This window comes from Zalophus californianus, chromosome 2 (genome assembly GCF_009762305.2).
Source record: "Zalophus californianus isolate mZalCal1 chromosome 2, mZalCal1.pri.v2, whole genome shotgun sequence".
NCBI lineage: Eukaryota > Metazoa > Chordata > Mammalia > Carnivora > Otariidae > Zalophus > Zalophus californianus.
Genome location: NC_045596.1, coordinates 195,559,268 through 195,572,443, shown reverse-complemented (window position 1 = coordinate 195,572,443; position 13,176 = coordinate 195,559,268). Strand labels below are relative to the sequence as shown.

The window sequence follows — 13,176 nt, the reverse complement described above, 5'->3', positions numbered from 1 at the left end:
TCCTTAATTGTTGTCCACTCCAAAGCCTAAATTATGATTTCATACTATCTCTAAAACATAGATCATAAGACCCTTTCATTGAAGGCTTCTCTTTTTGCACAAAAAAACATCAAAATAACCAAACAGGTAATAGTTCAAGTAAATGTCTGGGTTACATTCCATATTGAAATGGCATGTAATTCTTTGTCCCTCAAGGATCACAAACAACAGCCTTGTAAATGTATCTTAAATGAGTTTATAAATAAGAACCACTCATGACAGAATGGCATTCTCAGCTTGTGGGAGATGAGAGTCCACTGAATCACGCCACATAGATGGAAAATGATTTGGGGAGTGTTATTTTATCCAGGGATAAACAAAGCAGATATTTCACTCTCTAGATGAAAGGACATGCTGTCTACTCTGAGACAGACAAAATAAACCATACATCCTAATTTAGTACTATGTTTAATAAGCCCCTAAAATACCAAATGTTGAGGTCAAGTGACCTCAAAACTGAGAAAAATGTTAGCTTCGCCATCATATATGAATGCATCAAACAATAAAATCTCCAAACAATTTGCCAATTTTTGTTAAAAGGGAAAATAACACAGCAAGTGAATGAGCTCACAATTTGGAGAAAGTTTGATGAGCTTACCATACTCCATGTAAATATAATATGCAAATCTTAATTATGCCATATCCTATATTATTTTCTATTTTCTAAATAGAAATGATGAACACATTAAAAAAAGTTTCCGTAAATGTACACACTAACAGGACAGCTATAGTAAAATACCATTTTTTTGCAGATGAAAATTGTCTATTAGCAATTTGACATGGTTCAACCTAATACACTTACAATATAGTCAAGTAAGCCACAAATTACCCAGTACATTTAAAGATAAATATCTTTGAATACCCAAGGCTGAAGTAAAGTGGTTATGCCAATACACAGGAGGACATGCACTGGGAATCTGATACAGATGGAATGGAGTGGCCAGTGAATTTGATTTTTTTTAACTAAACAGAGCATATTAGATTTAAAAACATACTCTGTATTTTTATTTTTATTTATTTTATTTTATTTTAATTTATTTTTTAAAAGATTTTTAGTTATTTGACAGAGAACGAGAGAGCACAAGCAGAGGGAGCAGCAGAGGGAGAGGGAGAAGCAGACTCCGGGCTGAGCACGGAGTCCGACATGGGGCTCGATCCCAAGACCCTGAGATCATGACCTGAGCTGAAGGCAGATGCTTAACCAATTGAGCCACCCAGGCACTCCAGCTCCTAAGTCTTTCATGGTGTAGAGATAAATGTCAGAATGTTTGCCACCTCTTTGATGACTAAATTTTATCTAGTGTTGCAGCAAATCACTGTATAAAAATAATGTATAAATAAATAAATAGAAAGATAAATAGATAAATAAATAATCTTCTCCCAAGATTATACTTTTTGGCCTGGCTATATACCTATCATATAAAACCATGACATGATTTTAGATGTTCAGGAAGAACTCACTCTCAATTTTGCCAAACAATGGTATCACCTTTATCCCAAAGCATAAATTAGTGGTTAGTATACCAAAAAATTAGTACACCAAAAACTGCAGGGAGAAAGACGATCCTTCAAATACTGTGTGAAATACTCCTCACACACCAATGACTAGAGCTTTCAGACTATGCCTTGGTCATAACCACACTGTAAGGCAACTGTTCAAGATTGGGTACTGTTAAAAATATGAAAACTGAAAGCATGGAAGATGGTAAAGGGAATTGTTACTCACTGACATGCTAGCCTTTAAATTTCTGATCTTGAAAATGGACTCACTGGATAGAGCTTTAGAAAGACCTTATCTTACTAAATTGTCCTCTATGATTTTAAACTGTTATTTCTTCTGCAATTTTGTTTTCTTTGATCAACACTTACTAACGAACACAGTGAGCCTAGTGTCAGCAAGTTCATACACCACTATGCTATATTTCTTTATTAGCATCTTATAAAATGTTGTGAGACTAACTTCCCAGGTTTCAGGAACCATCCGCTGAACTTGACAGTTCAATGTATTTCACTTAATTGCTGGAATTGTAATGTAATATCCATGTGGGCTCTTTAATAATAAAATTGAAAACCCATTCATTTTCATGAAGGCTGTATTTTAGGTCAAACTGTATTTTAGGTCAAAAAATAAAAGACTTCTTTTAGTTCAAATCTAAGGACACCAAATGGAGTTGTGGCGGCATTTTTCTAAGCTAGGTTTAGCTGTTCTGTAAGACCTGTCTTTGTTCAGAAAAGAAAAGGATTTCATCCTTCCTTTAGACTGAACAGTTGACACCATCTTTTTCTTCTTCCTCTTCTTCCCCCGCTTTATTCCCTCTCCAATCTCTTTCTTTTCCTCTTCTCCTAGTCTCCATCACTATCACCAGGACCACCACCACCACCACCACCATCAGCAGCATCATCATGTATGAACAGGGCTGTAGGTTGGGTTCAAGAACAAAAGATAAAATCCATTCCCTTAAGGGATTTGTACTTTGAAAAGGGAGATAGGTATAACATACACTACATAACAAGAGAAATGATAAGAGAAGCCATTCATTAAATGCTAAACAAACTTTTAGAAAATAATTGTTCCAACAATTCAAAAAAGTGGTTAACCCTTTAGCATCCTTTAATTTTTGAAACTGACTCTGCCTCAAGGAAATTTGCTTAGTTATGTTTGAAATGGTCACAATGTGTTATGGAAGATGGGAAAGGAGACATGGAGACAAATCTGAATTTAGCAGACTCCTACAATGCTGCAAATACGATGAGAGGCCCATCCACCAAGTCACTGCTTCATCTAAAACTCACGTTAAAAACCACCAAACCCAAAGATAATAGTAGAGAAAATTAATTCCCCCCAAAATATGGGTTTTCCTGTATTTCCAAAAAAAAAAAAAAAAACCCACTCCCAAAAAACCAGGACTGAGTAATACAATTAAGTTATACAAAAAGTGAGTTCCAGTCGAAACAAAGACTCAGGGCTGTAGCAAGTCATCGGATCTGGGAACCCATAAGTCCGTTGGCCTATCAGTATGAAAGCTGACTACAAAAACTGCTAGATTTTCTACATGTTTAAGGTTTATAGAGAAAATCTGAGTGAATTGTTTCTGAATTCTAGATCTTACAATTTAATTACAATTTTCTATTGTGGGTAGATGAGTAAAGAAATTTAAAATGTTTCAAATTCAGTTATTCTGTAAGCAGCATTCACAGTCAACTTTTACTACAAAAGGATTAATTTTTTAAAAATTTGATGAACATCTATAGAATCTCTGAAGTATAAGCAAACCATTAATTGAATCTGGGTTTGGTAAGATGTGGGCACTACTAAAGACCATCAGAACTTCTCAGAGCCTAAGTAAGTTTGGTTTTAATAAACAAGCCACACTCAATGTGATGTATACAAGTTCCACTGCTCAAGTAATGCTCAAGCCTATATTTTTTAAATTCATTCTACTTGTAACATACTTGAAGGTGTTTTAACAAAAATGAATACAATTCTTTACTACCACTGAAAAAGAAATTCTTGATCTAGAATTCCAAAATTTGCATTTGAATGCTATTATTATGGTAAAAAATAATTTTTCTAACTAGAATCACTTTTTCTCAAAGCTGAAATTGAAACTATCTCATGTGTGATAGACACCGGGGAGGGTATGTGCTATGGTGAGCGCTGTGAATTGTACAAGACTGATGAATCACGGATCTGTACTTCTGAAACAAATAATGCAATATATGTTAAGAAAAAAAGAAGAAGAAGAAGACAGCAGGAGGGGAAGAATGAAGGGGGAGTAAGTCGGAGGGGGAGACGAACCATGAGAGACGATGGACTCTGAAAAACAAACTGAGGGTTCTAGAGGGGAGGAGGGTGGGGGGATGGGTTAGCCTGGTGATGGGTATTAAAGAGGGCACGTTCTGCATGGAGCACTGGGTGTTATGCACAAACAATGAATCATGGGACACTACATCAAGAACTAATGATGTAATGTATGGTGATTAACATAACAATAAAAAAATTATTTAAAAAAAAAGACTGTTGAATCACAGACCTGTACCTCTGAAACAATACATTATATGTTAAAAAAAAGAAGAAGATAGTAGAAAGGGTAAAATGAAGGGGGGGAAATTGGAGGGGGAGATAAACCATGAGAGACTATGGACTCTGAGAAACAAACTGAGGGCTCTAGAGGGGAGGGGGGCTGGGGGGGATGGGTTAGCCTGGTGATGGGTATTAAAGAGGGCACGTTCTGCATGGAGCACTGGGTGTTATACGCAAACAATGAATCATGGAACACTACATCAAAACTAATGATGTAAAAAAAAAAAACTAATGATGAATGTATGGTGATTAACATAAGAAAATTTAAAAAAAAGAAAAAATCTATCTCATGTCATTAAAATCCTCTTTATTCTCTGGGTATTTGTATGAGGTTTTCTTCTTGTTCCCTGTACAGTTGAGTTTGAACTAAATAACTATTGACTACAGAGTGTGTCCATAAAGTAAAAAGACATTGGATATTGCTAAGAAAACTATAATCCAATTTATTAATTAATGTTAGCATATATTGACACTAGGTACTTGATATGAAATGCTTTGGACAGTGTCTGGGTTATTAGATATTAGCTACTATATTTACTATTTTTGTTAATAAAATAATCATGTTAATAAAGGCAGTAAGCTATGTTTCAGATGTGCAATCACTAACTTGAAGTACAAAATTGATATGGTATATAGACTATTAATAATGAAAATATTGGGGTGCTTGGGTGGCTCAGTTGGTTAGGTGTCTGTCTTTGGCTCAGGTCATGATCCCAGGGTCCTAGGACCTAGTCCCACAACAGGCTCCTTGCTCAGCAGGGAGTCTGCTTCTTCCTCTCCCTCTGCCCCTCCACCTGCTCGTGCACTCTCAAATAAATAAATAAAATCTTTAAAAAAATGAAACTATCTAGTAATGTAGGAAATGTGGAGAGGCATCTCAAAAACTCAAAAACTCAAAAACAAAGGCTATGTTTTTGGGGAAAAGGATTTGCCATGTATTATTTCTTTGACTTATTTACTAGAACTTTTTCTCATCAAATAACCATAAAGGAATATAAGCAATTATAAAGTTTTTCTTCCACATGTTATATTATTAAAAAAATAGCTAATTCATCATTCAAAGAACCTTTCTATTGGAAGAAGTAAATTGCGCTAAAAGAAAAAGCATTTGCCAAAACATTGAAATTTCTTTTTTTTTTTAAAGATTTTATTTATTTGACAGAGAGAGACACAGCGAGAGAGGGAACACAAACAGGGGGAGTGGGAGGGGGAGAAGCAGGCCTCCCGCGGAGCAGGGAGCCCGATGTGGGGCTCGATCCCAGGACCCTGGGATCATGACCCGAGCCGAAGGCAGACGCCTAAAGACTGAGCCACCCAGGTGCCCCTGAAATTTCTATTATTAGAGTGGAAAATGATAATTAGCAAAATTTTTCAACTGACTCACTTTTACTTGAGAATAAATAAAAAGCCTGCATGCTCCATAATAGGAGGAAATATGTGTTTTATGTTCCTAGCATCATTCTCAGAGAAAGATTCTATCAAATTGCTCTCTTTTGTGGAGGTAGGTATGATAAAAGATTATTTCTCATATGATAGAAATTTAGGTCTAAAAACATTAAGTGATTTAAACTGTGTGTCAAAATGTCTTTCTTTTGGAAATTATTCTGTTGTACACAGCAGTAATGTGGCAACGTGTTGTTCTGTCTTAATACTTGAGGAACACACGTCATTTAAAAGCCAAAAGTCATCCTCCCTTTTCCCTCTGCGCGCAGGTTTGCTCAGATTGTAACTTAATCCCCCAGTGCACTCTGCAACACAACCCAATTAGCTCCTGACTTTTATCTGGAACTAAAAATTTAAATTCCCTACTCACAGTTTGAAAGAAACAAGTCAGTTATCTTGCGTTTTTCTTTCCTTTTATTTTCACGGAGCAAAGAAGGAAATTTCTTTCAGATTAGGAATATCCAAGACAATGGTCACAACTTGAATAGAGAACACATGGGAAAACAGGAATTATTTTCATAATGTCAGCTAATCCACAGCTGTGCCACCTGTTACTATGGATGATATCCAAAAGGATTTTGAAAACAAGCCGGGCAGTCTGTCTTCGATGTATGAAAAAGGAAACTGTCAAACATTTTGCATGGTGGGGAGGGGTTATGTTCAAAGGAAAATGGAGGCCAAAATTGACAAACTAGCAGTTATCTTCTATATTCTATGAATCACACATGAGCCGTTTGCCTTCTGGACTAATTAAGGAGTAATTAATTTCCAGAACCATTTTGAAGTCATCACTCTAAGTACATTCTGTATCAGTATCTCCATCCACTACACTGGACGACTTCCCACATAGTCTCCTTAAGTGTTTAAGATTAAGTTTCAATTTAGGGAAAAAATGAAGTCACTATATTAAGCAAGCACTTTCATTTTAAAAGGTTAATGTACTCATTCTAAGGATACCGTAAAACAAAACCTATTATGTGTCCGTTATCCTACCAAGATGGTAGGTAGAACATGTGTTATTGAGCATTTTGGAACTGTGAGACAAATAGTGCCACAGTTATAAAAAAAAAAAAACAAAATTAAGCAACTGATCCAAAAAAAAAGTAAGATGACAAAATTCTAAAATATTATATCTAAATTGCAGAAGTCATAATAACCAAAGCAAGGCAGAAGTTCTGGGCATATCTGCTGAGTCTTATGAAAAATACACCTAATGTTCCCCACTGACAAGTGTCTGAGGGCTACACTTGATAACCACATGATAATGATTTCTTAGACTCCAGTATTAACTGCTGGTAAAAGCACAGCTGCCAAATCACAGGACAGATTTCTCCTACACACTTTATAAAATCTGAACCTCTCTGTTTCCTCCAGCTTTGTTATTCAAATATCGAGAAGGCAACTGACAACATTGTTGTCCATTCCCTTTTTCGTGAGTCTGCAAGTAGCCAACATCCAAGATGCAAAAGGAGGCTAATTAATTCTTCCATTTAAATGACTATTCAAAGGTTTTTGATGTTGTGATTGTTATTTTCCTAGCCACTGTTCTATTGATTTCAATGGTATACTATTAAAGATTCCAATTCTATTAATAAAGCAAACACATTAATGCATCTGGTTCTTTGACATCTTTGCAATGGTTCTCAAAGTATTTTACTACCAATACTTGCTTACTGATAGGTAGTGGTTTTAGGTTGAACTAATTATTCAATTATAAAAAACGACTGATGAGGGAAAAAGTCAGAATTACCTAGGATAAAGAGTAGTGTCAAGTTGAGATTTAAGTATACAGTAAGTATACATTTGGTTCAGCTGCCACTTAGCAGGTTAAAGTTGGGGAAAAGTTCTTAACATTAAGCCCTTTACATAAGTCTCCTAGAAGGATCTGGACATTTATTCAGAGGTCTTTTGATGGTAAAGAACAGAGATTCACTCAGATTAACTGAGGGATGGGCAGCTCAGTCACTATAATGATATTTGGAGGAATCGAGAGACCCTCAGGGCACATCAAGAAGCAACTTTTCTCAATTCTCAAGAGGGGAGTCCCACTGACCCAGCTCATCTTTTTGGAATAAACTCTCACAAGTGATAGATTGCTGGCACACCTAGGGATCAGCTGCCCTTGACAAAGCTGTCCACATCTGGCCAAAAAAGCCACAGTTGGTGATAGTGAACAATGCCATAAATCACAGAGCCCGGCTAATTAGTGCAGTAGAAGTGTGTAATTGAAGCAGAGCCACTTAAAATAAAGTTGTGGTAGGTAGGCCATTATTGACAGGGTGTGGCCTCAATCTGACTGGCTCTCCTCCTCGCTACTGTGTGACTTCGGTCAAGTTAATTAACCTATTTGATTTTTAGTTTCCTCAATATTAGTACCACTTAAGGTCATTGTGAAGAGTCAATGAGTTAATTTATGTAAAGTCCTTAGGCCACTATCTGTCCCGGAAATCAGTGGGCAATTTAAGTTGCCCAATATCCTCTTTTGTCATAAAGCCAAAGCTACCTCCCTTTTCACTTACTACAGTGATGTCTTCTCTTTGGGGGTGAAGTCTGTCTCAAGAAGGGTTAGGCTGCAAAGTCATCTTTCAAGGCCAAACTAACATGAGTCAAAAAAATTTTCGAGGGGTGCCTGGGTGGCTCAGTCGGTTAAACATCTGCCTTCAGATCAGGTCATTATCTCAGGGTCCTGGGATGCAGTCCGGCATCGGGCTCCTTGTTCAGCGGGGAGCCTGCTTCTCCCTCTGCCTCTGCCTGCCATTCCCCCTGCTTGTGCTTGCTCTCCCTTGCTCTTTCTTGCTTGCTCACCCGCTCTCTCTGTCAAATAAATAAGTAAAATCTTAAAAAAATTTTTTTTTCGAGAAGAATTTCAATCAGCCCATAAATACGATACATACACGTTTGTGCGTTGACTTCTTTATGGTGAGGTATGTAGAAATGTATAACATAAAACGAAAAGTATACAATTACGAGCAGTCACGGCAAACGTAATTGTACAGTTTGAATTATGAGATAAACGTTAAGATTGAAAGAGAGAAAAAGTAAACCCATGTACTGTCCTTTCATCCAGATATTTTTGTTGGTTTTAATAAGCTAAGGATATGCTGACATGACTCACGCTGGGCTAAAGATGAATGAATGACGGCCATTAAACCATAGTCATATGATCAGTGTTGAGATGATGAAACTATGCCTTGTCACATGAGTTTGAACTTCTACTTCCTCTAGTGACATAGTCCTCGAGGGGCATCAAGGGTTGATTTCTCTTGAGGAGAGGGTAAACCGGGCATCAGTGTTGGAAGGGAGGTAGTGGTTGTCTCTGTTTACCTCAAGAAGCTGACACACAGATTCATACACAGCTGCTAATTATACAAGAAAAACATGGTAACACTTTAGCCATTATCTTTTGAGTCAATGAAACATTTCTGATATATTGCATGTCATTTTTGAGGCCTTGTTGCATATGATGTTCATGTTCAGAAATGACGTCAATCCGTTTTTGGCTATTTGGAACAGTTCAGCTAATTTATGAAGATTCCAACTTGCTAGCTGTTCATTACTATTTCCTTTTTGTCTCTGTATAATTTCATCATTTCTTCTAATCATTAATTCAGCAGCTCTGACCTCCTAGTTCAGTAACTCGTTCATTGAGGTTGTCTATAAAGTAATGGTCACCCGCTTGCTTGGCCACCTGACCACACATTCGCTAATTCACTAATGATCAGACTCACTTAAATCACTTACATCTTTTCCCATAGGATTGGGCAAAACGTTCCAGACATAGCTGCATGTCTACAAGTCATAAATGTATACCTTTTAAATCTTTGTAAAAAATCTCTTCATGCACTTTGTTCAGTCCCTCTACAGTAACTGAAACCCTTGTTGCCATGATTGAATGACCATGTACTTCAATTTTTGACAACAGGGATGCTAGTTTTATTATGGCTGTATCCAAGGGCCACATTCAAAATAGCTTCTTTCCTTTTCCTCTTTTTTTTTTCTCCAATATCAGAATACTGTTGGTTGCTTTAGTTGGACCTAAGATCAAATAACTGGCTTTCATTTAGAGGGCATGTTTTACAAAAAAAATACATGTTTCTTAAAACACTAGCTTCCCACTCAGCACAATGAGATACTCATCTTTTGGGACAGTGGCAGAAATAGATGCAGGAAAAGATTAATGACCCCATTTCAGTTTCACACCAAGCCATTGAGCAGAATGACCGGTGAAGTCACCCACACTTTTAAATTATCCTCTCTTCCAGGATGAACATATATAGTTAAATTAGGGTAAATATTAGGACTGCTTTCAATTGCCTTTTACAGATTAAATGGGGAAGGAAGATCTCATTATGAATAAAACTATATTTCTTATACAAAATCTCTTTAAGTCTTTAAGTTTCAACTATATTTTTTCAAATATGTTTATGAATCCACTGGCTTCCATTTTATATTGTAGTTGAATTTGGAAGTGGACATGGATAAATACTGATGTGAATTCAAGTCTTTCTAGTTTGTAACAGAGAAAAATAGATTTAAATTGTAAGAAGGGACAGGAAAGCATCTTTCAAATGGGAGAGAATTCTGTGATATCTGAATTATTACTTAAGAAAATTCTATGCAATTTAAGAGACACGGGATGAAAGTTAATGCACAGCGCTCTTTTCCTTTAAAGTTGATGGATCATTAAATCTGTCCACCTAAACTCTTAAAAAATCTCTCATGATTAATCTTCTTGTCAAGTAGCTTTCCAACTTAGATCCTCTAATTTGCATTGTTTCCTCCACCCCTGCACATGCATAGAGAGCATTTATGTGCAAATATAACTTTCTAAAAACAAACTTATATAGAAAAGGTGTCATTGGCATAGTTGAAAGGACTAGACCAGGAATGAAGAGAGTTAGATCTTCTCAATTAATAAAAAAAGCTTAATCATAGATATTTAACTTACATATCTTTATGTACTGATAGACCATCATACAACTTTTCATTTTTAAAAAATTGTTTTCCACTACTGTTCCTGATTTAAATATGCACACCTTAATGATTAAAAAAAAAACCCACAAAAAACAAAAAAAACCACTGCAACAGGACGTTCCCTCATCACATCGCTGCTGCCTCCTCCCCCACGAAGGACAGATTTTCAGTGTTACCTGAGAAAAACATTATAACTAATTACATCATTTTTCTTGGTTCCTGCCTCTACCAAGCCTTGCTCAGACATTTCAACCTGTTACCACAATCCACAGTTTATCTCAAAATTTTATTTACTGCCATGAATATCACTTCTCTATGTGAAAATTATCAGTTTATCTTTCCTTGACCAAGAAGCAATCTCCTTATGTGCTATAAAAAATATTAAAATAAGATACTTTATTCCTAAAGTAAAATAGTCAGCAGAGATGCCTTTTAAGGGTGAAAATTACCAGGAAAATTTGCCATTTCAGATCACTGGTGAATACTTAAGCTATTTATTCACACAATAAAGGTAGTTGAGGATTTTTTTATTTAAAAAATAGATCATATGATATCTATGTAGATTATTGTGTTTCTTTACAGAGTATTGTTAACGAGTGTGCTAGGGAATAAAATTTGGACATTACCTTATCTATTAACTTCCTCTATTGCTTTTATAAAACACTTAAATATTTAATGTCAATAGTCTTTGATTATATAGATGTATTGAGTGTGTGTGTGTGTGTGTGTGTGTGTGTGTGTGTGTGTGTGTGTGTTAAGAGACTCAGCAAAGCTGAATGGCTCCAAATCATGAAAACTGTACTATGCTTCCAAACTACCTGTTTTTTCATGTAAAATATAGTCTTCTAAAATAATGCATTTACATACATTCAAAATCAAATTTGATAGCTAAATCTTTCCAATACTACTCTTCAATATTACCTTTGTGTGGTGATACCTGTGCCACCCTTTCCATCCTAAGAACACAAGAGCGTTTTGTATAACATTACATAAGTCTGAGAACAGGCATTGAGAGAAAATGCTGCCGATCCTGAGACAGAGCTACAGTTCCCTCCAGAGCTACCACTTGTCACACACACACACACACACATTCTAGAGTGTCTGAATCATTTGAAATTGTCAATATCTGGCCAGTTTTAACCTATAAAAATGACAATTTTACTGTAATTTATACAGCCAGATAGATATACCTACAAAGGCTTAAAAATGCATCAGAAAATACCTTTGACATTTATTACTCAGAAGTTGATTATCGTCAACTCCATAGAAAGGAAAACCTTAACATCACTATTCACTCTGAAAATTTATGAACCTTTGCTCCACCTATATTAAAACTAAATTGCATCCACACAAAGAAAAAAAGATTTTTTTAAGACGATGCACCAACCAGAATAGAATATATATATACACTTGGTCTTTGTTCTATCAGATGTCCATCCAAAGGTATTGATAATGGTTACATCATCAGATTTTTAGCCACAACTAGCTCCAAATATTGCATCTGTGGCTCCCACCAGGAGTCCCTGACCCAGCTCAACAAGCATGAAAACATGAAATAAAGGAACGTTAACAAAGACTGGTCTAAGAAAGAGTTCGCAACAATACTGCAATGCTCTTATCACCAAACTCGCCTATGCATTGGATACTTAAATCTGAAAGATTTGCAAATAACGACCACATTCAAGCCAGACATTATTCCAAGTGAGGAACAGACTAAAAGGGACACACACACACACACAAAAAATGCCTTCCAAGAGAGAAACATTCATTAGCCGTACTGGCAAGTGTCTAAAGCAAACAAGGAAACTGCAAAATAATTACTTAGTTACAAACAAACCCCTTTTTGGAACAGTACCTTTTTGTGTCTGTCCCTCTTCCATATTCTCTTCCATGGCTACCTTTCTTCAGTAGAATCTGGTACACGGAATTAATCAAAAGCTCAATTAGATGTTGGAAAAACTGGTGATTTTTTTTCCCTGGGAAGCTCCCACAGCAGTGGCTTGGGCAAGTCCTCCGAGCTTAGCTAAGGCTCCCTCGCGCCTCTTGTTTGCTTGGAGACAGGCTGTCAAGTGTAATTTCATTCAAATTACTCTTCCGTGAAGATTATCAATTTTTCTTCTCAAAGCTGCCCATTGTGTACCACTGTAAGCAGGTATTCAAGCAAAGAGCCTGAGAATTTTGGGGGGAAATTTGGTCTGAATCCCAGTAGCCGAGACTGTGATTCACAAACCTTGCTTTGCATTTAAAATGAGGAAAAGAAATTGAGGTTTGTATGGAAATCTGGGCTTTAAATTGGAAAGAGGCTGAGCTGTGAACAGATGGAGGGGTGTCCTCCTAACATGAAGCAGACCACCAACCCATGATCCCCCCTCTTTGCCACCAGAGTGGGAAAGCCCGGATTCCTGCCGGTTCTTTATGCCACAGCTCTGCTTCTCACCAGTCGGATACCTTGCGAAAATGCATTTTCCTTTGCTCTGCTCTCTGAGTATCTAGTTAATGTGATTTAAAAGTGGCAAGAAAGGATGCAATTAAACCACCTCAGAGTTTATCTGTACGAGTTTAGTATTAACAGGAGGTTTTGTAAGCTCACACCTTTCAGATTTAAAAAGATATAAAAGTATGGTTTTCAAAAGAAT

The 13,176-nt window shown here is 36.5% G+C and overlaps 1 protein-coding gene across 2 annotated transcripts in view; it reads right to left on the bottom strand.

Moving 5' to 3' along the window:
- The window catches only part of GPM6A (glycoprotein M6A), a 324,615-nt gene that overhangs the window by 137,113 nt on the left and 174,326 nt on the right, over window positions 1-13,176 (bottom strand). The window contains exon 1 of one of the 2 annotated variants that reach the window (XM_027599957.2): window positions 12,396-12,999. The exons of the other annotated variant lie outside the window; for it this stretch is intronic. Within the exon in view, the coding sequence (XP_027455758.1) occupies window positions 12,396-12,432 (37 nt within the window). The 5' untranslated portion in view covers window positions 12,433-12,999. Of the gene's footprint in view, window positions 1-12,395; window positions 13,000-13,176 lie in introns of those variants that run through there. 2 annotated transcript variants of the gene reach the window in all.